The sequence below is a fragment of the Alosa sapidissima genome, chromosome 5 (genome assembly GCF_018492685.1).
Source record: "Alosa sapidissima isolate fAloSap1 chromosome 5, fAloSap1.pri, whole genome shotgun sequence".
In the NCBI taxonomy this organism is placed as follows: Eukaryota; Metazoa; Chordata; class Actinopteri; order Clupeiformes; family Clupeidae; genus Alosa; species Alosa sapidissima.
The window spans coordinates 27358628-27384028 of record NC_055961.1 but is presented as its reverse complement, the minus strand read 5'-3'; the positions used below and the strand labels follow the sequence as shown (position 1 = coordinate 27384028).

The window sequence follows — 25401 nt, the reverse complement described above, 5'->3', positions numbered from 1 at the left end:
TTCACCTTGCGTCTTTCATCCTGTCAGAGCTGACAATGTTTAATAGACCACAGGATGAGCTGTGCCACATACTCGACTGTCTCATTGGAAAGCATGTTCATCTCCTTGATCTTTCATCTCAGAATTGCCTGCACAGATTAAAAGAATATAAAAAGAGGACAGGCACATACATTATCAGTTATCTAGACTAAGATGTGAACACTAACTTTGATGGATGGCCTGTGTCATTTGGATGCCCCATCTCATGTGTCTCCTCAGCCAGCTGTAAGGAAGACAGTTCGCCTCTGGAGAGAGAAAATGTGATGAACAATTAGGTGAGGAATACATGAGGAAATATCCACATAAAAGGCAACACATGGGATGATGAAATACATGAAGGGACACTGATTATTATCATTATTATTAGATTATTGGTAATGGTGTGTCCAACACAAGCAAACAATCTTCTGAGGACAAAAGCTTCAGAGAAAGATATTTGGCCATATTGCAGTTACGTTCAAGTATGGTCCTGAAGACGTCAGTATGGTCCTTCAATTACTTCCTTGATCATATCAGCTGTCAATCACGTATGAAGACTGAAGACCGGAACATTTTCTAGAGAACAGTAACATATTTATTTATGTTTGATCGTGTTTGATTAAGAGCCTGATCCTACGTCAGTGGCTATCTGAGAAGACCTTCCACAGGATGCCATCAGCACAGCGTCATGGGAAGGAGTTTTAGGCATGGGGGAAATTCAGAACACCGCACCAAGAGTCCCTCCCATGGTTCCTTGTGACATGCATTAGACAAGGAACCATCCCCATCAGACTTAAACTGGAACACCCAACCTAAGGGAACCAGGTGTGCAGCTGTTACACTTGCACCAAGAGAGAAGACCAATCCAAGGAAGTAAAAGAGTGAGAGATATGTACGGTAAATAACAATTATAATTGGGTGGGCAGAGAGTATGGGTGTTTTGCCACAGGGGTAAAAGTGGCACATAGTTGCTACATACAAGTACTGGCGAGCACACAGGTGAGTTGTGTAGCATCAGCTGTGATCTTAATTAAGTGGTCACCTTGAAGCAAGGATGAGGCCCCACTGGACCAACAAACATAGAGGGATCTCCTCAGAGATTTTGAGACGCCAGACAAGCCCATACATGCCGTATTCAAGACCAGGTGACAAGATGGGGGAGTTCTCAATGTCTTAGGGGGATATGTGTAGTAGATGCTGTGGAGCCCTAAGGTGGGCCACCCATGTTGTACTCTGGGTTTTCCCACACATACTGTACACAGAGAGAGAGATAGAGATAGACAGACCAACAGACAGAGAGAGAAAGAGAGAGAACTTGTTATAAGCTGTGGCAACACTGAAATAACCACAAATAACCACAATGAATAATGAATCAGGCCTAATGAAAGAAGAGAAAGGACTTTATGTCAATGCCTTTTTTAATGTTTACTGTTTGCAGCATGTTTTCGGTCCAAACAGTCAAACAGTCTATGAATGGATACATTCTCTTCATTGTTTCATAGGGTGCCTAATTCAACAAAACACCTATGAAGGAAGGTGCCTGTTTGACAACCCCAGTGAAATGCTCTTGAAGGCTGTTCTGTTGGTGATGTTTTTATTAGTGATTTGTGATTTGTGATTTGTTTAGTGATTTTGGTTTTGACGGTAAATAGGCTTGGTTGTAGATTGGCCAACCTATAGCAAGAGGAATTTAACATCTCTCCTGTGTACATTGGAAATTACATTTAACTATGCAAATACATAGCCCATTATATGCCTGGTTGTATTCTCTGAAGTATATTTCTCAGGCGCCAGCTGTATGACTGATTCTTGGAACCATTCTCTTAACTTTCCCAGAAATCGTGTTGATTCACTGACGCAAAACAAACTTTTATGAGCTCCCCATTATTTGATTACCACTCGTCTAATCGAATCTCGCTTCAATGTGTTTCTCTATTAAATCTTGCTATCAAAGATTCACTTTCTGTCTCACTCGATATGACTCAGATTAACTATATAGGGACAGTGAGGGGTCACCTCGGAGAAATTCAGAGGGGAATCTCTGCCAAAAAACCGCTGAGTATCAGCTTGTAGGGTGATTAGGTGTCCATCAGGCGTGTTTGATACGATCCCTTGCACATCCCTTCTGATAACATTACTCCAGGATTCGACTATAATGGGTTGCCCCCATTCCTGATTCTGTCTAGAGTGTTCACTGGATACATAAATGTGAATAAATTGCCCTATGCACGGGTTCCTAAAACAATTATGTAAAACCTACAGTGCTGTGCATAAGTTTACATCCCCATGAAGTTGACTAAAAAGAGGAATAAAAAATTATCTTTTGGAAACTTAATTTAAAAAATGAGGATAAATCCAACCTTTAAGGACACCAATGTTATTTGTGAATGAATAATGTATCATAAATAAATAAATGTTCTTCCTGAAAATACAGGGGGTAAGTATACACCCCCCTATGTTAAATTCCCATAGAGGCAGGCAGATTTTTCTTTTTAAAGGCCAGTTATTTCATGGATTCAGGATATGCATCCTGATAAAGTTCCCTTGGCCTTTGGAATTAAAATAGCCCCACATCATCACATACCCTTCACCATACCTAGAGATTGGCATGGGGTACTTTTCATAAGATCATCTCTCAATGCAAATCAAACCAGCTTTTAGGCTAACTGAAATAAAACCATGGCATTGTGCATATTTTGGTGCATTTGTGCATATTTTGGTCATTTTCAAAGGAAAAAATGTTATGTGGGGTACCTAGTAGGAACCTGAAAATAAATTGACGTGGGAATAGTTCAGTATTTGATCATTTAAAGTCTCAATGTTGCATGTATGTTTCCTTCATACATATAATTACATAATTACATTGTTACACCTCTGCCCCATTCCTGCTCCTGAAGAACTATATCTATCTTGTTCCTGAGGAGCTCTAGACCTAATTATCTATTCTATAGCATTGATACGTTGTACTCTAAACATCCATTGTATACTAAGCATCCATATATTGAGCTACTTCCACATAGATGTTCAAGTTATACTCATCACCACCACACATACCATTCAAGTCTTTGGAAAATTACTGAAAAATGCAAGCTTTCCAGCTATCCTTGATACCTTTGGCCATTATATATAAGGAAAACTCAAATATTGGCACATTAGTGGAAAAGCCTATTGCATGTAAAGAAAGTGATTGATACCAATATCAATATAATATCATAATGTCAATCTGTTTACACTTTTTTCCAAATCTAGGGCCTTATAGAAAATCAATAATAATACATTAATGCCCAACCATTGCTTCCCAGATAATTTGGGAGTCATTCGGTACAGTTGTAGGGTAGACTGAGTACAGTTGAGACATGTGTACAGTTGAGACACCTTAAATATCTTGCTTGCACAGTAAGCCCAAGTTGTGATTTTTGCTATGCACATGCATATTAGTGCCCTCTTTGATCATGGAAAATTTGAAAGACACAAGTGTCTCCCATCCAAGGATATCGGCAAGTGTTTTTTTTCCAAAGTAAGAATTTCACTTCACCATGCACCTTCGACAATGAATAACTCATTACACTTATGTTACTGTTAAGCGTAACTGGTATCATTACAAACATTATTCTGTGTCCTAAAAACTGGCATATTTTAACCAACGCTAATTTAAATGAAATGAATGAATTTGAACTACAAACACTTTGCAATTGCTATGTTTTTATTTATTCAACTTTCCAACTAACGGTTAGTTAACTATACATCATTAAAGATGGGTGTCTCAACTGTACCAGGTAGGTGTCTCAACTGTAGCCTACTCAGGTTACAGTTGAGACACAGTCAAGACAAAAAATGCACCTTATGTTTATGAGCTAATTGTGGAAAATATAAACTACTTATGGGTATTATTGATTTATAATATTTTAGTCTACAAGCTAAGGAAATGGCATGTGGAATATTGTGTGGAAAATCACTTCTTTTCAGTATCTATTTTTTGTTTGATTTTGTGTGGGCAAAAAGTGTCTCAACTGTACTCAGTCTACCCTAAATAGGGGCAGCCGTGGCCTACTGGTAAGGGCTTCGGGCTTGTAACCGAAGGGTTGCCGGTTCGTAGAAAAAATGTGGGCGAGGGAAGTGGTTGAGCACTGCTCTTCCATGCCCACATCCACGGCTTGTGCAAGGCACCTAACCCCTCACTGCCGCTGTAGCAGGCCGCTCACTGTGTTGGGACTAGTGTGTGCTTCTTCACCTCATTGTGTGCTGAGTGTGTTTCACTAATTCACGGATTGGGATAAATGCAGAGACCAAATTTCCCTCAGGATCAAAAGAGTATACTTAAATAATATCTGGTGAAGCAACCTTTAACTAATTTGACACAGAATGACCCATAGGCTTTAGGCTAATCATGAGTTATACATCAATACTATTATGCAAGCCACAAATATCTGTTATGATTTGTATCAATGCAATCACAGTACAATGCAAAATAAATCTATTCAAACTGCTGTGCTCCACGGCAGAGGATCACATGCCAGTGTACTGTTGTTGAGGAGTCCTGCAAAGCCAAATTAGCGGTGTGTAGCCTATGCCAGGTCGATACAACACAGGTTAAGTAGTAAGCCTAACCTACACAATATCACGGTAACTAATCAGTAGCCCAGAAAGGACACAAAAAAGCCTACAGTGTTACATTCAAATGCGTATTAAACTGTTGTATAAAGGTAGCTCAAACATTAGTCAACACTAATAGGATTCTTTCCCAGTCGAATCGCGTCCCCTAGTGTAGGCTAGAAGTAGGCCCTATCATTGAATGCAAACACGAAGGGGGAGTAGCCAGTAAAATTTAGGACACGTGATTCCAAAAACCATTTTTCAAGTGCCTCGTGGTCAATGAAGGTTTTCATTCAAACGTAGATGGTAGTTTTGGTCAGATTGTTGATAATACAGACAACATTTACATTTTCGTAATTAATTATTTGCTTTATGGTGTGCTTTATAGTGCAGTTAAATATCGATAATTAGTCGTACCTCTGCAGATAGGCCAGAACACTGTCATTCAGACGAAGCGTTTCTACTTCCGCTACGCATTGGATTCCTTCCTGGTTGCAGTCGCTTGAACAAGCCAAACTAGACAGACCTTAGGAAAAAAATCAAGTTTTGCTTAATGAAGTCCTAAACTCTTAAAGTATTGGGGAAGTGATTGTTGACGCGCAGTTGAGCACGAAGGATTACAGCGGAGACGATCGGCCGCGTCAGCTATGTGTGATCTTGTGCGATGCAAAAATTCATTCTGAACCATTGAGTGAGTACATGCAGTCCAAAATGCCCGACTGCTGTGCCGCAGCGAATTGTAACCAGAAATCAGATCAGTCCGATATTGCCTTCTTTAGTTTTCCTCTGGATCCAGAAAGGTAAGATTTGTTTGGCGTATGCCTGATTTTTGCAATAGCGATTTGTTGGAATACTTTCCCCCTATAACCAGCTTTTGTAAAGTTGTTCTCCAAGTCGCACTTTTAGTAGCATGTTAGCTGTTTGCTAGCGTTCCTCATACACTTTAAAGGAATATAACGCCGGTTGGTTCATAAGTGGAAGTCTTGCAAGTTGTTTGCATAATCGTGGTTTCTTCTCTAATAGTTAAGATGGCTCTTAATCTATGCAAATATGCATTGTATCTTCTATGCTTATGTACATTTTTCAAAATCCTTTCATTTTGTAACCATCCCAGTAGGCTAGCTGAAATCAGTCCTCCCCCTCCCCCCTCCCCCGTCGGTGCACGGTGCACCTAATTCTAGTTTATCAGGGCCTTGGCCTTCTGTTAATTCTGAAGTAGGCTAGAAGTAGGCTACATTCTTTTATTTTACTGTATTAACAATATCATTGTTTTCTTCTCTTAAATTGCTGTTTAGATGTAAACAATGGCTGAATAATTGTCAGAGACCAGATCTTGAGACCAAAACCCCTGAACAGTTGCACCAGAGTTACAAGCTTTGTGCAAAACACTTTGATAGTTCCCTGTTGTGTCAGGAGGTAAGTACCTATCTATATTAATATTAATGATAATTTATTTGTATCTGCAGAGCAATGTTGATCAGGAGGTGAGCCAATCAATTTCACATTTGTTTTATTGTTGAAATACTCTCACACACATTAATTTGTTCCCTTTGGTAAATTCTGTTCATCATAGTTTGACATGGCTGCGTAGAAACCTATCTAGCCCCCCATCGTAAAGCCCCAACTTTATGCTTTTTTAGTAGGTCATCCGTGTTCATTCCACATCATTCTTTAATCTAAGAAATATAGATCTCAGCATTTACCCCCTTTTAACATGTTATGTGGTACAGTCGTACATGCAGAACATAAGATGCTCTTGGACCCATGCCACAGTTACTGTATAATTAGTTTTTTAGTTTGAAGTAACAATACACATCTAAATAGGCTTTGGTTTTACTAACTGCTTTCTTCAGGGGTTCATTATACTCCTTTTTGTTTCAGATATGAGTTGTAACTCATATCTGTAACTGACATATTATAAATATTTCTTTGAGTCATACTTTCATTTGCTTATGTTAAGTTCTGTGTGACCACAGGGTGTTGGGTTAAGGAGTCCACTTTGTCTAAATGACTACATGTTTTTTCTGTTTCGGTCAAATCTGTTTGCACTTATTGCATCTGTTTGTGCTGCAATGACTGAAGCAAAATTATTTGTGAAATGTATAATTGTTTCCCAATATCAAGGCAAGGCTTCAACATCTTGAATGTTTGTGTCACTGCCCTGTAGCATGGTTTGAGAATTATGGATTTATTTGGGTATTTGAAGGATAAAATGTACATATGTCTTTCAGGGTAATGCCGAGGCTTTGAAGGATGGAGCTGTTCCTACTATATTTGACATCAAATTTAAACCGGAACCACAGACCTACAGAAGGAAACGTCCTGGAGAACCGGTATGGAGGGACATCTAAAGAGTGCATTCCTGAGCTCAGCTTTAGCTTTATAAGTAAAATTGATAAAATAATGGTTAATGTATGTGTCATATGTCATTAACATTAAAAAGCAATTACATCAATATTTTAAGACTTAATATATTTTTTGTATATGTGAAGGAAGTCACTGATATGATTTGACATATGATTTAACTATGAGGGTGTGCCCTTTCTGCATGAATGCTTACATCTGAAAATTAGCTTGCTAATGTTGACAAATGACTGGTTGATAATTTGACAAACTGTGTATCTTACTGAAGCATTGGAAACTCACCTAGATGACTCCTCAGATTTAGGTTTGAGTCTGAATTTGGACCAGTCTGCCATATCAGTCTAATTTTTTTTTGTCTAAAAACTTGCTGTAATGTCTTTCCATAGATTGCTGGAGAGCCTGGTGATGTGAAGAAATCTAAAGGTTTGTACTTACTCTACCATTTATATGTTGTATGCATGGATGTATGAGTGGATGTACCATGCTGCTGAAATGTAAAATCAGGGTTCCCACGGGTCATGGAATTTCTGGAATATCATGGAATTTTAGAAAGTCTATTCCAGACATGGAAAGTCAGGGAATTTGATCATTCTTGGGACAAAGTCATGGAATATCAGGGAATTTTGTTGTAGCAGTTTAAAATGTACTTGCCAAAATACATTGATATATTTCCCTGCAGAATTGGTGTATATCTCGTTATTAACTTTACTGCTTGTTTGAGTAGTTGTGGTTAGCCCAACTTTGTTTATTCAATGCCCATTTAATCATCTCCCACTCTAAAAAAAAGTAAAAGATTCTTGAACTCTCTGTAGCTGCTCTGAAATCTTTGGTCGGTGTATTGTACCATTCATTATAGTAGATCATGGAGTTTCAGTTTTTTCTCAGGGAAAAGTCATGGAATTTTACATCTGACTTAGAGTGGGAACCCTGTAAAATGTAAACAATCGCATTCATTCCTTTCCCACAGATGGTGACCTAGAGGACCTGAACTTGGAGATCAACAGGGAGGCTGGGGAGAACAGTGCTGGTTGTGAACCGTTGCAGGATGACATGGGTGCAAGGGATGATCCCCACTCAAAGGGCAAAGAAATCCTCAAGCTCTACTTCAAGGAAACGCTGGCTCTGACTGGCTTCAGCATTGGGAACAACACCTCCCTCAGTGTAGCTGGTTCACTGAGTGGCCAGGCCACCCAGCTGAAAACCAACCGCCTGTGCGATGAAAAAGTAGACAAGAAAGAGGTGATGAAGTTCGGCGAGGACCTCATGCGAGAGGAGATTCGGACCAGCCTGCGGCACGCCCGCTTCTTCTCCATCCTCCTACAGGACATGATCCGCATCGAAGGGAAAGAGCAAATCCCTGTATTTGTCCGCACAGTCACCGACATCGGCTTCCCTCAGAAGCACCTCATAGGGTTTTTGCCGTGCGATGTGGACTGCGAGAGTCTGTTCTACATGCTTCTGTCGGAGATCCGAAACAAGTGGGGCCTGAGGATGGAGCACTGTCGTGGGCTCACTTACCTCACCACAGGTGCTATTTGTCAGAAGATGAAGGAGTTATCCAGCAGGATATTGAGAGACTTCCCACAAGTCGTCCTGGCCCCGAGTGACCCGTATGCCTTTAACATGTGGCTGATCCGATCTATGCCCATGCTTTCCATCCAGAATGTGATGAGCGCTGTTGAGGAGGTGGCAGGCCTTCTGAGAGAGATTCCTCTTCTCTGGACTGAACTAGAGTTGAAGATCTTTTCAACCTACAGTCACATAAAAGGTGAAGTGGATCGGATCAAAGACTCTTGTCAGGGGCGCTGGGAATATGGCATCAATGCTTTCCAGACCATGCTGGATATCCTGGAGCCATTCCTGTCTTGCTTGTCAGGAACAAGCATGAAAGTTGAACTGGAATCCAGACCAGACACTGCCGAGCAGGTGGCGAAGCTGAAACAGGTGCTGAGAAACTTCAACTTCATCATGACACTGGTGGTGCTGAAGAACACCCTTTGTTGTGTCAGCATCCTCAACCCAAGTCTCAGGGGAACAATCAGCATTAGCAGCACGTTACAGTACACCATCTCCAATGCCTTGAAACTACTCAACAAGTACTTGCAGGAGATCGCCATACACCACAGGAAGTGGTTTTCTGATGCAGTGGGCCGGGCAAAGAAGTTAGGTGTAACAGTCGCTTTGCCAGAGGACGCCACAGAGAATTCCCAAAATGCAGTTGAGTCCCAGGCCTCCCTTGAGGATTACTACAGGGAGTCGCTGTGCAGGAAGGTTTTGCACTACCTCGTTGATGAGGTCAAAAGGGTCTTCAGCACAGAGATGGTGAGAATCCTGCGCTGGTTGTCACTGGTGCCATCCTATATGGCAGATCATAACTTTAGCATTCGCAGAGATAAAGTGGCTGATGCAAACTTGAACAACCTGTCGCGGCCAGACACCTTCTATGATGAGCTGGGATGCTGGGAGGTCAAATGGAGACATGCCAGCAAGCGAAGGATCCTGCCAACCACGGTGTTCGCGACGCTGAAAATACCTGATATCGGGTTCTACCCAAATGTTCAGAGCCTGCTGAGAGTTCTGGGTACGATCCCATGTGTGAACGCAGAAGCTGATGTTTACGGGCAGTATGACATGGTACTGGACCGTTACCACACTTACATGAGGGAAACTCCTGCGGATCAGAGACTGTGCAATACAGCATTTGTCTATGTTAATCAAGATGTGCATATGAACATGGAAGCTATGGTGGAGTCCTATGTTGAAAAACACCCAGACATGTTGCAGTTATTGGAGATGGTAAATAATTTAACAATTTTTTTTTTTTTATCATTATTCAAAGATGTTGCAATCAATGCAATTCAGTTCAGTGGCCTTAATTTTATCATTGTGCTTGTATTTCAGGACAATGAAGTAATGGAGACTGAACCTTCAGGTAAATACATTTTTAATATTTTCTGTGGAAGTTATGTGCCCTTGCTATATTTTAAAATGTTTGTGTTGTTTTTCTTGTTGACATTTTTGTGTTCTTAGCCTTACTCTATTCTAACAAAAGTTCATTCCTTTTTTAGCACCTGAGAATGATGGAAATGGTGATGGAGAAGAAACGCAAATGGTGTTATCAACAGTAGACATGGAAAGACCTAAACAGACCGATTGTTCCGAAACCAACAAGGAAGCTCTCAAATCAGCCTTACAATCAGCAGTGACCGCAACCTTCAGTAGCCACAACAAGAAGTGCAAGGGGTCCACTGATGAGTCGGAGTCTGGGACGGAGTATGTGTCCAAGTCCGAAATGAAAGAAGTCCTCCGGGTGTGTGAGGACGCAGTTAGGGAGGGCATTCTTTCTGAGGTAGGCAACTCCTTCTTCTCCCTCTTCATCGACCGCATTGTCCGAATGGGAGAAGTGGACTATCTGCCCCTCTTCCTCAGGTTTGTTGACAGTTTCGACGTCATGCGTCTTGAGCTGCTGGGCTTTGTGGAGACAGATCTGGACTGCGAGACCATGTCCGAGCGGCTTTTTGATCTGGTCACTAGTGAGTGGCGGCTGGACCTGAAGTACTGTAGAGGGCAGGCATACTTAGGTTCAGGTGAGGTCTCGTACAAACTCAAAGCCTTTGCCTGCAAAGTCCAGGAAAAGCACCCACTTGCAATTTGCTCCTACAGCTCCTGCTACTCCTTCAACACGTGGTGGTCCAGGTCAATTCCTGTTTCCTCAATTACAAGGGCGCTTGATGTACTAGAAGAGGTCATGTTGTTTTTTGGCAGTACCCCTGCATTAGAGAAGCAGCTGGACCAGGTCATAGGTATCGGCCTGAGGGAGAGCTTTGAGAAGATCCACGAGCTTCAAGGCAAATTCTGCTCTGTTTGGATGGAAAAGCACGATTGCTATGAGGTCTTTGTGCAAATGCTGGAGCCATTGGTAGAGTGTCTTGAGAAGATCCACCTCAACAAACCTCAACGCTGGAAGGTTGCAGAGTCAAGCAAAGCTGGTCTTCTGCTTCGACTACTTCAGGACTTTGATTTCATCTTGCCCATGGTTGCTCTCAAGAATGCTTCCTCCTTCACCAGGGAGCTTAGCGCAGGGTTGCAAAAAGACCACTTCAGCGCTGCCTCACAGCTTTGTCAGATTAGTGGCATCGTGGCCACCCTCAATAGGGTGAAAACTAACATCAAAGTTTTCCACCAGAATTGGTTTGAGGAGGCCTGTGCCCTCGCACAGAGTCTGAGAGTGCAGATTAAATTACCCGATAGTGCAGCTGCATCAAGGGATGGAATGGTCAAGCCTGCGACATACTACAAAGAAATGCTCAGTATGCCCCTGGTTGACAACCTCATCAGTGCTGTAAAGGACCATTTCTCAGATGACCACAAGGAGGCATTGAACTTCCTGTCACTTGTGCCGTGCTCAGTAACTGTGAGCTATATGTTTGAGATCCTCAAATCAAAGCCTCCTCTTTACATCAATGACCTGCCTGACCCAGACAACTTTTCCACTGAACTTAGCTGTTGGAGGGTGAAGTGGAAGACCAAAATGGTGGCAGTCACCATACCAGATACTATATTTCAAACACTAAGACTGCCTGTTATGCAGTACTTTGCCAACATTGCTACACTTCTGAGGATCATGTGTGTCCTACCAAGCACGGCTTTGGAGTTTTGTGGTGAGACGACTTGCCACAGTAAGTACCAGGACTATCTGAAAAACACTGTCAGTGCAGAAAGGACTCCATGTTTAGCCATGTTGCAGGTTGGGACCAACTTCAGCAGGGATCTGGACAGGATGGTTGCACAGTGCTTGAAGATTACACCCAAGACCTTAGAGGGCATTTGTCTTGTAAGTTTAATAGTAACCCTTAATTTTTTTTCATTGCAATGTCTGGTGTCATGAAAAAATATGCCTGTGGGTCCTTGTCCTAAAATTTTGTTTCTATCTACAGGATCAAGAATCAAAAAATATCATGAAGATTTCTGAGATCAATGCTGCAGGTAAGACTATGATTCCTAAAAGTGAGTTAATTATGTAATGAAATGCACATGGGTAAATTGTGATATTAGCTTTTCTGATGGATTATGCTTTATAAACTGCACTAGTAAAACAATTAAGTTTGATAAATTGGTTATCCTATCTCATATTCTGGAACATCTGTTATCAAAACAAATCATAGTTTGACCCATACATTTCATGATCACATTAAATAGATTATAATGCACAGTACCCTCCAGAATTATTGGCACCCTTGGTAAAGTTGACTAAAAACAGGTATAACAAATAATAATTTGGTGATTTTATTGTAATCTCACAATGAAAACAATGAGAAAATCCAACCTTGAAGGGAAGCAATTTTATATTTACACAGTTATTGCCACCCCTAAGAAATCTTGTATACAAAATTTAGCAAAAGCATTTCTCTGTTTATATTCAACTTATTTAGTTAATCAGAGTGTCTGTGAAGTAGTTCATGACTAACTTTATTTTCATACCTTAGTGAAAAAGAGAGACATAGGCCAAATCCCCCAGTCATTTTTCAATATGGGAAAAATAAGAGAATACACTAAATTTAAATAAAAAGAAAGTGTGTAGACATTTGTAAGCCAGGGAATGGTTAAATGCACATATTTACAGTTGACATTAACAGTTAACAATAATTAAAAGATTCTAATGTACAGTATGGAGGATGATAATAGAGGAAACACCTTCCATAAGAACCACTGTTGAGGAGTTCCAGAAAAAGGTATCATCTTGGGGTCAAGTCCCCCAAAAAATCTTGAAAATTGACCTCACTGCTAATAGATTATTTAGAGGGCATGCCAGAGGCCAGTTGCACAAAAGTAGGATCAACAAATCCAGGATAAGTGACTGAGCTCAATGAATCCAAAACAAGAGCGTCCAGGCTTAATTGGTTGCACAAAGACCAAGCCAGGATGAGCAGACACGGATTCATCAAGCCAGGTGAAACCGATCCTGGATAAGTGCGCGCTCACGGCTCCCTCAAATAGACCCCGCCACTGTTCACTGATTCACCATGGCAACTAGTGGCTTGATTGCTTCTTCTACGGTGTAAAGTAGGTAGCGATACTACAGCAACACCTCTGTTTAGGAGAATATTGCAACTAGTGTCGCGACCACCACGTGCGAGTAGAAATGGTTACAGCGCTCCTGTGACGTCACATTGTCGCACAACAGGTCGGGAATGGCGAGTAGCCTATGTAAAAGACATAATTAAAAAGAAAGGCAACACCGTCACAGTGATGAAGCGAAGCAATCTTCCCTGATGATGACCGTGGTCGGCTGGTGAGGGACCAATATGTCTTTAATTAGTTAATATGCGTGCTTTACATTTCAGTTAAATATGTCCTGCAATGGCAGAGGAATTTAGTTTTTTTTTTTCTCTGTGGCCCTAATATTTTGTCATTTTATGTATAGCCTTATAGTCTATGGGAAACTCATCTAAAAATCATCATTTATCCAATATTATTGCAATTAATGATCACAAACGTTTAAATAATGACAGTGGGTCTAGTTATATGTGATGACAATGTGTAGTGGAATAACTAATGGTTTACGTTTGTGGTGACTGCTGACTGAGATACGGGATGAGATTAAATAGATCCTGGAACTTAGCCTGGTCTGGAGCAGGCTAGCTCCACATAATAAATCTCCATGATGACTTATACCATAACATATCCTACTGCCCCCTATCCTGCTTTTGTCCAACCGTATCAGATAAATGAGCCTCATGAGAATTATGGTGGAGGGGCTATGATATTGTGGGGCTATTTTTATTCCTAAAGGCCTCGGGATCCCCATTAAGGTGCATGATATCACAAACCCCAAGAAAAACCTGAACATTTTGAATGGAAATCTCTCAATCTCTGCCAAGCCACTAAAAGTGGATCATGATTGGATCATTCATCAGGTCAATGAATCAAAACAAACATCCAGATCAAAACAAAAATGGTTTACTGAACACAAAATCAAGCTTCTGCTATTGCCATCTCAGTCCCCTGATCTAAACTCTATAGAAAAACAGTAGGGTGGGTCAAACAGGAGAATGCACAAGTGTACACAACATGAATGGTCTTAAATGCCTTAGTTTGTATTCTTCAACTTTATGGGGTGTCATAGAGGAATATTATGAGCTGTTTTATTGTCAAAGGGAGGCTTAAAGGAGAAATCCGGCGAGTTCTCACCTAGATGGCCGATTCTCGAGGTCACAGAGGGGGAAAAAAACCTACAGCCAGACAGCTACAGCGCTACACTCTAGGGGCATGTCCATGAGCTCCCATTTTCATTGTGAGATTACAATAACTCACCAAAAGATTATTTATTTTTTTATACCTGATTTTAGTCAACTTTACTGAAGGTGCCAATAATTGTGGAGGGCACTGTATGCTTCTGGGAAATAAAAGGAATTGTACTATAATGCCTCATTGCATTTGTTTCACAGTTGAGTACAACACAGAGGATGGAGAGGAGTTTGAAACTCACCTTACCACAAATGTAAAAGATGAGCAGGGACTGCAGGCAATTGATACAAATGGGCACTCTGGAGACAATCGGATGAGCGCACGGAGACTCTTTCACCAGGCAGCACGTCTAGCCAGGAAGGGCACATTGCTTTCAAGCCTCCCAAGGGAGGATCAGGATGCGCTGACTGAGGAGCTAAGTTTGTGCCAGTGGTCGCAGGCAGATGATGAAGGCTCCATCATAACAGACCAGGAGTTCCTTGAAGGCATTGTCAAGTCTATCCGTGAAGCTATCCTTGAAGAAGTACATGAGTCCCCTTTCTTCTCAGTCATCATTGATAAAGTGGTCACAGTTGCTCTGAAGAGGTACTTGCCCGTGTTTGTGCGGTATGTTAGTGACTACACAACAAAGGTAGAGCTGTTGGGTTTCCTTCCCTTGAGTGACAACTGTCAGGGAGATTCTCAGGCCAAGACCCTTTCACAGACACTCACTGATGACTGGGGATTGCAAATGAGCAGCTGCCGTGGCCAAGCATACATGCGATCAGGACCAGAGTGTCAAAGCCTCAGGAAATTGTCGTTGGACTTTCTGGAGAGTTACCCTCTTGCTGTGGTCACACCCAGCGAATCGTGTGGACTGGCCCATTGGCTGGCAGGAAGTCTCCAGTGTGACCAGATATCATCCCTCCTTGGCATTGTTGAAGACCTGCTGCAGTTTTTTGCCCAGTCGCCGACACTGGAGAGCAAGCTTGCCGAGACAGTTGATGGGCTGCTGAATACCCCTCGCGAGGCCTTTGAAGACAGCCCTGAAACCTGCTGCTCCAGATGGAGGAAGAGGGAGGACTTCTTTGACGCCCTCGTGGACACGTTGGAGGGGATTCTGAGTTGTTTGGATTCTGTCAATGCTAACAGTGAGGGCATTTGGAGCAGCACCATGGCTCTCCACGCTGGCATCCTTGCCACGGCCATTCGAGGGACAGAGTTTGTGGTTACATTGGTGATTCTCAAGAACGCTTGCTCCCCACTGAAGAACTGTAGCACAGTATTCCGCTGTGGAAACCCTGCTGACATTATCTGTGAGCTGGAGAAGATCCCACTCATCATAGAGTCCCTCAACAATATGCTTGCAAATGTCGATGCTGTGCACTCTGTTTGGTTTGAACAAGCCATACAGATGGTCACCAAAGTTTCTGGCTTGGTCATTTTCGCCGAGATGGCAGGTCTGGCCCAGTCACCTGAGGTTCACTACCGAGAGACCATCACCTTCCCTGTGCTCACAGGTCTGATTGAGGAAATGAAGTACAACTTCTCAGACGACCACCTGAAAGCCCTGAAGGTGCTCTCTCTGCTTCCCACTTGCGGCCCACCACCGGTGGTGCCGGAATCGCCTGATCAGCTCCACATCATCTTCCAAGACGAGCTTCCGGAACCGGACACGGCTGAACAAGATTTCAACACCTGGGCGACGGCATGGAGAGAGAAATACCAAGAGTTCTCCCCGCCGGCTTCCATCTCCGAGACACTTGTCCACACTGAATCCAAGAGTAACCCCAACGTGACCACACTGCTGAAGCGGGTGGCCGTCCTGCCGAGTGTCAGCATGGAGTGTGACCTGATGAAGAGCTCCCTGAACTCCCTTAGAGTGCTGCTCAAGAACACCGTGTGTCGGGGCAGCCGGACCGACACAGTGATGCTGCTCAGTCATCGGCCTGTGTTTCACCTGCTGGAGGAAATCATTGACAAGTGCATTGATGGTGAACCAGAGAGTCAGTCATATCTTACAAAGGTAAAAGACTTTGAGCAGACACACAGACCTTTTAGTTCATATCTACAAATATTACATATTTTTAGGTTATTAATTTTGCAGTCAGCAGTTGTTGTACCTGAAATGCGGTCAGCACCAAGATATTTGGTGTCCAGTTTTTTTATTCCTTGACATTGTGGCAACCTTATGGCGCAAACGGGTAATAATGCTCAATGATTCCCTACCCTATTTAGCTTAATGTAGACAATGGCAAAGTGCCAAAGTAATGCCACTTACAACTGACTTTCATGTCAGAAAACATCAGATCATATACAGTGATGTGAATTAATAATATCATAAATGACAATTAGATGTAGCTGTAGGCCTGTGTATGGACTACATTTGCATTGTGCTTTATTTCATTTTTGGAGTTGGTACAAGGCTCTGTTTATTTTTAGCTACCCCAGCATGCAGAACTGCACCAAACTTCCAAAATATGAGATGACTTTAGAATCTGCGTGATTGTTCTGGTGAAAACAGAACACAATCCTCGAAATAACACTGTAAATCAGTAAATTGGTATTCAGCTTCATTAATAAGCTGATATTAGCCCTCAACAGTAGTATGTTTACATTGAATACTGTATACTGATTGTTATTTTATCCATAGGTGAAGCAGAGAATTGACAGTTTTAAACTGAAAAGTGGTAAGTCTTACATATTGTATACATTTTCAAATTACAGTTTAGAATGTTACCATATTGTACATTGCATATTATTTTTTGAAAGTATACTTAAATGTTCTCTGTAATGTTTTACTTACTCCGTCCTCTTTCCTCACAGAACTGACTCCTCTGGAAACCAATGGTTCTTGTAAACCAGAGGTGGACATTGATGGATGCCAAGTGAAGGTGAAAGATGAACATCCTGTCATTAAGATGGAAGCGGCCTCTGAGAATAGTGTGGTGCAGAGACCAGTCTTCTCCTTCTACAGCCCCTCTGTCCGAGAGGAAATCCTCAAAGAACTTTGGGATTCTCAGTTCTTCACGGTCATCATTGAACAGGATGTGGACATTGATTCTGAGCCGCATGTCCCGATCTGCATCAGGTATTTGGACAAACAGGACACCCAGTGCGAGGAGTCTCTAGCTTTTATTCCAGTCAGCACCGACGTCAAAGCTTTTGTAGATTGCCTGGAGGCAGTCCTGTCAGAAAAGTGGGGGCTAAATATGGCATTCTGTCGGGGGCTCTCCCTGCTGTGCACTGGTAGCGTGGGGGCACAGATGAAGATGGCACTGACCTTATTTTCCCAGAGGTACTCTCAGGTGATCTGCACTCTCAGCTCTGCCGTTTCCCTCAATGTGTGGTTGGCACGAAGCTCTCCTGTGGCCATCATGGGCACCCGAGGGCACCTGTCAGAGGAGCTGCTGCAGTGGTTCACTGCAGACGTCCAGCGTCAGGCGAGGCTAGAAGACACCATCGTGTCGCTGTTTGTGCTGGACGAGGCCAAAGGCAACGAGCTTCGGGATAAGTTGAACTGCAAACACTGGGAGCGCAGTCACAACACGCTGGATTTTATGGTGGACATCCTAGAGGCAGTCACCCTCTGTCTCGGAGAGATGAGGCACGGGACGAGTGGCCAGGAGAGGAGAGACGTGCTGCGTTTTTACGACAAGGTCCAAGATTTTAAGTTCATATTCACAGTGGTGGCCTTGAAGAACATCTTGAACATCACCAAAAACACAAGTCAAGGTCTCCTAGGAAAGCCTTTGGACATGTTGAACGCTGTAAACAACCTCCCTGTACTGTCGGTCATGCTTGATGAAGTGAAGATGAACTTGGACTCTTGCCATCAGACTTGGTTCACAGAGGCAGTGACATTAGCCTCGAAGCTACAGATTCACTTGCTTCACCCAGCACTGCTGGAGCCTTTGAGTGGGCATTACAGAGAGGCCGTAAGCCGAGTGGCTGTTGAGAAGGTCATCACTGAAATCGGCGAGCTCTTTCCAGATCACATCACGGACGTCATGCGCTGCCTGCAGGTTGTGCCTTATGTCCTGTCCAAAACTGGGGACAACTGTCTAGACGTGGGCTTGGTCAATATGTTCAGGGAGGACCTCCCTGACTTGGCCTCGTTCTCCGACGAGGTGCAGAAGTGGAAAGCCAAGTGGACAGACTCGATGGGGGCTCACTTGTACTTGCCCAGCACTGTGCTGGACACCCTGAAGGTGTCGGACATCAGGTCCTTCAGCAACGTGGAGATGCTCCTTCGGATCCTAGTGGTCTTGCCCTTCTCAAGGAGGGAGAGCACATTCAGGCAGGGGAGGAGAGCCCTGCAGGAGTTCATGCAGCAGTCTCCGAGAAAGCTGTCCGAGCTGCATCCGTTGTAAAGGAAAGGGTCTGCTCACCTGACCCCATGGCTATGCTGTGACTATTAATTTTTTGTACTGCTGAGTTTGAAATCTATAGCCACTGTACCCCCTGTTATTGTAGATCTAAAATGCAGTAGATATGTTTTCTAAAAAAAAAAAAAAAAAAAGTGAAATTGAAAAGAGTATAATGTAATTTTTCCCCTCTTGTTGGGTTTGCCAGTCTTTTCTGGTTCTTTCTATTTCAGTTTTATGTCAATGCTGTCAATTTGAAATTTCCATCTATCTTAGCGGACTGCCTATTGGGACCAACGTCTTGCCAAAAAGAAAGAATAATAATATTAATAATAAGTTTCCCTCTGAGGACTATAAACGCTTGTGTGCCTTCATATAAAATCCTACCCCTAGCTCATGAACGCAGAGGGGTGGGGTGTCTGGAATGACGGACTGTTCCATCAGGCTTCATTGCGGGAAGTTTCGTAGTATCTTGAGGAACTTTAAAGAACTTTTGTTGCATCATTTCTGATTGAAATCTTACTGAAGTCATTACACTCTCATACATCACTGTCAGACTGCAAAGTTATTTCACAAAGCTGTATGAAGGTCTCCTTTGGCACAAATATGAAATGTTTAGTATAATTTAGATGTCTGTTTTTTTTTTTTTTTTTTTTTTTTTTTTTTTCATTTTAGATCAGAGTTTTATTGCAAGATGTTGATCTTTATCATCACACTTTGGTGGATGCTGGAAGTCAAGATAAAAGCTAAAAACAATGTTTGGATGAACATGCAACAGTTAAGGAAGATGGGGAGTGGCACCATGAAAGTGACTTTTTTAAAAAGATTAAGGCTGATTAAACTAAACAACGTTAATGACCGTGCCAAATCTTTCGATAGAAATCTTAAGCACATAAGCGCAAATCAGCAGCTAGATTATGAATGAAGTGATTAATATAGCGGCACTGTCTTATGTGGTTTGATATACGCATGCATTGTTTTATGCTTTTATTTTATGTTTTTAATCATTGTTTTGGCTCACGGCATCCATCATACTAGGCCCCTCTCAAAAACAAAACACGACACATTCACATATATACACATATATATATATATATTTGTCAAAATAAAATTATTCAAACCATGCTTATGTCATTTTCTTCTGTGATTTATTTGTACTGGTATATTTTCTTTCCCTGCACAGAATTTTGTCATGAAGTTGAAATTACACAAGGTGGTGCTATTCACTCTCAGTAACTTCTGGGTCTGCTTAGTACAGGTCCCAGGTCCTTGCTGAAGTGAGTGTTATTACTAGTAGGCTGCTTAATGTAATCACGATTCATTACTGTATCCAATGTCAAATGTACTCATCTAAAAAATGTAAAATATTTGTTATGGTTAACTGTAAGGTTGTAAAATTGAGGGAAATTCAGAATGAGGAGTTAAGAGAAAGATTCGAAGAGTTAGTGTTTTTCTCTCAGAGAAAATTGATGTTTAAAGTGTTTAGAGGATTCCTCTATTCTTGAAAATGCTAAATAAGTTTGAAACGGCTTGTAGCTAATATTTATTTTATCCCAGAAGCCTTGATGTCAAGCTGAACCACTGCAGCTCAAAACTCTGCAAATAGCTTAACAAATAAATAAATTATTAATTAAATAGCATCACTGTGAAACTGGAAACAGTTTCTGAGCCCAAGAGATTTCATATCTTCTTCTGGCGATCAAATTGGCATGATGTCCAGTAGAAAATGGATAGTAATAACATAAAATTGATAAGGCAAAGAACATTTTTTAAAGATAGTCAGTGTTTGTGCTTCCAGTGGAATTTTTGGTTAATGTTAGACTTTAAGCACAATGGATATCGAGTTCAACTGTTTCAGCTTTTATAACCATAAGTGTGTAAAATTCTAAGGCTATATTTAAGTTTATTTATTTATTATTTGTATTTATTTTATAATTAAATTTATAAAGCAATGTAATTGAAGCCATTGGTCCTACTTGATTTAATTAAAATGTTTTAATTTTAGAGTTTATGTAGTTTAGTCACAGTCTTGGCAGCATTTTTTTTTTTTGCATGAGCTTCATCCCTTTCCAAGAAAAAAACCCTGTTAGTGGAGATTTTGCCTTGGTGGAATTCCTTAAACATGAGCCTACTGTATTTTAAAAAGCTTTGGTGTGCCTCCTTATCGTCTCGCTGAAAGGCTCCCTCACTGAGCCGCGTTTCTCTTTGTCTCGTGATGTGGAGCATCCTCGACCCACAGATCTGTGATTTCACCTTCTTCAGACGGACACGCATTGTCCCTGCGAGCTGAAACACCAAGGCATTCGCTTTCCCTCGCACAAGGGCTCGATTGTTGCTACCCAGCTTGGTGTGAAAGGAGCATCAGCGTGTCTTGTCTGTGTTGTACTGTGGTCATCCCCTGAGCAAACGGATCCTGACCAAGGCCTGTTTGCAGACGGGATTAATGCAGAAGACTAACGCTCTCTGCTGAGGCTGACTCCAGCAGTTAAGAATCCAGACTACCACAGCACCCACACGGCTCAAAAGCCCTATTCCACTCCGGTCAGCCCCACTCTTTCATCTTGAAATTCCTCTGTTGATTTCTTATTATCACACAAAGATAGACTGAATATTTTGTATATTGCCCTTAGATACTCGGGGTGTATTTTTTAAATTGAATGATGAATACTATTACTAACTTAACATGACTTTATATGAAGCGCCCTTAGATACTCTGGGTACTTTAGTATTGAATGACAAATACTATGTAATTTTTACTTCAGTGTATTTTGTTACAGGATATACCATGAACACTGTAATGTGAAAACTTAACATAATTACTAGAACCAAAATAAAAATGTGCTCATGAATGGATGGATGGCCTCTCCAGATGAGGGCCATTCTTCAGCTGCCTGACGTGACCCCGCCCAGGGGTAAGTGGTGCCCCCATTTTTACCCCTGGTGCCATCTTACAATCCTGGCAACGCCAAGAATTGCCCTAATTGAACTTTCGCACTGGTTTTCCTGCTGGAAGCCAAGGTTCGGGCCCGTGTAAGACCTGTGGCACCCCGTAATCGTGTCCATACACAGAGAGGGTTTAACTAGCCTCTGGAGGCAGAGGCAGAAGGCTTAAGTGGATTTTGTTTCAAGGTTTCCTCTCAGGGAAGAAATGGAGGCCCTCTCTAGAGTTCAGAACCACCAACAAATAGAGCATTTGGTTTTAGTTATTGCTATGTGAAGTTGCGCTGGTTACACCCGGAAACCTAAGCCTTATTTAATGCGTCAAATTGAAATTTTGCCATCCATCAGCTTGTTGTAGAGGAGTCCTGAATACAATTCATGATTTAAATTTAGATCATGATCATGACTTGCAAGTAAAAGGTTCTCATGCCTGTTAGACCTTCTTATCCACAGATTAGATCAAGATATAGATTCAATTGCAAGACTACCACGGATTCTTGAAATGCCTCCTTCGGCCCTTTCCATCCTCCAACAGCATGAAAACTCTGTGACTGATCGCCATTGTGACCTACAGGAGTACATGTGCTTACTGTCTATGCTCAGGGAGAGCAAGTGGGATTACCTTGTGATTTAAGGTGATTAGGTTACTGCTTTGGTAACCCATTTTCACCGTGGATTTGGGTCTCTCTCTCTCTCTCTCTCTCTCTCTCTTTCTCTCTCTTTCTGTCAGCTTCTAGCATCATATCTCATTCCACCCCCTCTGATTCCAGAAGAATATTGATATGAAACAGATGTACACAGATGACAATTGAGCTATTGTTCAATTTATTGCCCCATCCTCTTTTATAAACCAATATAGCACAGATATAAGTTATCACTGACATGGTTGCCTTTCTGTGTTGCTTGTGGTCACACGTAAAGCATAGGCAATTGGCCTTTGTCATAGCTCTATGCTCTTTCCCTCTCCTTAGTTCAGCATTTCCACAAACATATTACACATACTGGGATTTTTTAAAAGCAGACTGACTACAACCACCAAATAACGATAGTTTGTACATGTTAATCAAGTGTAATCAATTGGGGTAGTGGCTTGTTATTATCTTGTAATCATTTGGTTTGGGAATGAATCTCTATTTTTTCTTGTTTTTCATCTCCCACCAATTTGATCATTCTCATGCAAAGGGATCAAGCACAGACGTAATTGTGTAACTGCACACAAATAAGTCTTCCTGTTTTTCTTTCCCGTGTATGTTAAGGAGAAAGAGTGAGACAGAATAAGCCATGAAAAAGCAATAACAATATGTGACTGGAGCCTGCATGCCAAAAATATGTTCTCTAGTTGTGCATTATAGGTTAAAGTTCAATGCTAGCATATCAGCAATCTAATAGGTCTGGTCCTCCCATGCTTTAAATAAGCAATTTCTCTGAACTCTCTACTTCTCTTTGTAGCAACCTGTCATGCAAACGTGTCTGAAATAGAATAAGTCAAAAGGAACTGTAATGGCAGTGCCATATAGTGGGACGCACCCATTGAAGACCACATGAAATGTTTTCAAAAGTACCTTCCATCTGGTACATTAAAGGGCCAGGGGAGGCCCTTGAAGAGGACTCATGAAACAAATGGTGGACTCCCAAGACCTGGTCCAATCTGCACTGGAGGAATCTCAATTGAACTGCCCTCCTCATTTTCTCTCAAGTGATCCCTGCTGTGAGGTGCTTTCAAGCCGGACCACCTGAAAACACACCAAATCACTTCACGTCACCAAACTGAACAATACTGGCAGAAAAGACAGAACTATTGCTTAGTCTGTCACTTAGTCCCCTTTCATTGTGAAAAGCCTTTCCCACAAAAGGAACTTTTTTCAGATTCAGGGAACTTTTCTGTAAGGCAGCACATATTTTTATCTGCACTCATGCAACAGGAACTACCCCTTTCCCATATCAGCATGAAACCACAACCAAAGCATACATCTCCGAAGCAGAATATTGAAAGTCATTTTAAAAGTTGTTTTTGGTTCGTTTGTTTGGTTTAAACCCTTCATTGATACTTTCTGTTCGTAGGAGTTCTCAGACACTTAATTAATTCAGTATTTGTTTTTCACTGATTGCCCAATTAAAGGGGAGATCTCGGACGAATGAGCACCGAAAAAACCCCAGTGCTGCCCCAGTTAAAACAAACTGTGTAGACGTGGTGTTGGTGCACTCTTAATGATGTATTTCCTCAAAGTTCAAACACTCACTCAACAACAGCCTCTCCATCATGCTGTAAAAGACAGCGCATAAACCTAAAACTTCTGTGTGCTGTATTTGAAATGACCACTTTCAGAACCATTTGTGTTTTGACACAACTGGTGCAGGCATGCAGGGCATAACTCCCTAATTCTTGATCAATAGCTCATTATGTGCCTTAATGGGGGCTTTGAGCACAGTCAATATGAGCTTCTTTTTGAAAATTTGACTTCTTTGCCCTTTCTTTGTTTCATTTTCCTTCTTGCTTTCTGTCTGTCTTTCTTTCTTTTTGCTTATTTATTTCCATTCATTTCAACAAGATTGAATGTTTAACTTGAGCTGCCAAACTTAATGCAGAACAAAGGAGTCAAAAAAAGAACAGGACTTTCTATTCATCCTCTCGTTTTTAAATGCCTCTACAGAGCAGGCTTAGCTCAGTTGGTAATGATTTATGAAGGAGATGAGTAACCTACACAAGCCTGTGTCACTGTAAAAATAAGTCTCACGTAGCCGGGGAGGAAATCAGAGATGAAGTACAGCGCTTCTCTAAAACTGGAACCAGATTCACCGGACTGACTGACTGACTGAGCCGGGTCAGACACAGAGGGAAAAAGTTCTGACTGTCGGCCCATTCATCCCAGAGACCTCGGTGCTCAGGAATAAAAGCCTGTTATCTCTCAGCTCGCTTCGCTGTGGCACATCTTTGGATGTTTCCCTCGCTCTCTGATCTTCGGAGATAGGCGAAACAATAGGGGGGTTGAGGTGGGAACCTGACAGACATTCAGACATGGCCCTCAGTAGTGACCTCAGCCTCTGCTGTGCCAGATTAGGCTTCAGGTAGGGGCAGGCAGGCAAAGGCAGGCCTGTTGTTGTGGCTCCAGACTGCTGCCACTCATGGACCCGGCCTCTGGACGCTACGCGTGGGAAAAACACAGGGATTATTTTTTAAAGGTTTACACAAGCTATGGTGTAGTCTAATGCTGATGCTGGTTATTCATTTTTCAGAATTATTCTGTGTTTTTTGCTATTTATTTGTCCAATTCATACATTTCAAATGTAAGTAATGTGATGTAAATAGATATTATATTAGATGAGCTGTGTCTACAATGTCGTCTACAATGTAGGTGTCCTTTCATAGGGAAACATTCACACACACACACACACCCACACAAAGCGAGGCAGAGAGAGACAAATAAGAACATGGGAACAATATGAACATGGGTAACACAACATGCAGTTCTAAGCTGAATTACCACCACCAAATATTACTCATTTGAAACACATGTATGTTTTTTCCTTCAGCAGTTATTTGGGTTATATAAACCGATGAAGTGTCCTCGGCCCCCTCTTCACCACCCACGGGCTGCTCTGTCTCACTGCTGAAAGGTGAGATGGCGGATCAAAGAGGTTGCGTGTTGAACCAGGCTTTGGATGGAATGGAGAGCCTGGCTGTCTCTGTGTGTGTGTGTGTGTGTGTGTGTGTGTGTGTGTGTGTGTGTGTGTGCACCGCTTAGAAGTTAGAAGAGGAGAAACTCACGGCTGTGCTGTCCTATTTCAGACAGCACAGGGATTTGATTACATTTAATTAAATTGAATTATTCATTTATACTGTGCCATCACCAATGAATTTGGTCTCAAGATGCTTCAGAGAGCCCCTGAACAT

The 25401-nt window shown here is 41.9% G+C and overlaps 1 protein-coding gene and 1 long non-coding RNA gene across 2 annotated transcripts; one reads left to right on the top strand and one right to left on the bottom strand.

The window, feature by feature from the left end:
* Nucleotides 1-5: 5 nt before the first annotated feature.
* On the bottom strand, nucleotides 6-5114 carry LOC121708828. The gene is made up of 3 exons (XR_006031773.1): nucleotides 5029-5114; nucleotides 207-284; nucleotides 6-128 (listed from the first exon to the last, which is right to left on the bottom strand). It is a non-coding gene; the product is annotated as an uncharacterized LOC121708828 (long non-coding RNA).
* Nucleotides 4883-19615, top strand: si:dkey-250d21.1. Its single transcript, XM_042091746.1, has 11 exons — nucleotides 4883-5411; nucleotides 5907-6027; nucleotides 6843-6944; nucleotides 7362-7398; nucleotides 7943-9771; nucleotides 9877-9907; nucleotides 10044-11809; nucleotides 11913-11961; nucleotides 14424-16228; nucleotides 16856-16892; nucleotides 17029-19615. The coding sequence occupies exons 1-11, from the start codon at nucleotides 5311-5313 to the stop codon at nucleotides 18573-18575; spliced, it is 7425 nt and encodes a 2474-aa protein (XP_041947680.1). The 5' UTR covers nucleotides 4883-5310; the 3' UTR covers nucleotides 18576-19615.
* Nucleotides 19616-25401: the final 5786 nt, after the last annotated feature.

Bases quoted from the DNA above. Each gene is read 5' to 3' on its own strand.
- si:dkey-250d21.1 (XM_042091746.1), top strand. From the start codon at position 5,311: ATGCAGTCCAAAATGCCCGACTGCTGTGCCGCAGCGAATTGTAACCAG. The intron at 5,412-5,906 runs GTAAGATTTGTT...ATTGCTGTTTAG, and splicing joins TTTCCTCTGGATCCAGAAAG to ATGTAAACAATGGCTGAATA. The intron at 16,229-16,855 runs GTAAAAGACTTT...TTTTATCCATAG, and splicing joins GTCAGTCATATCTTACAAAG to GTGAAGCAGAGAATTGACAG.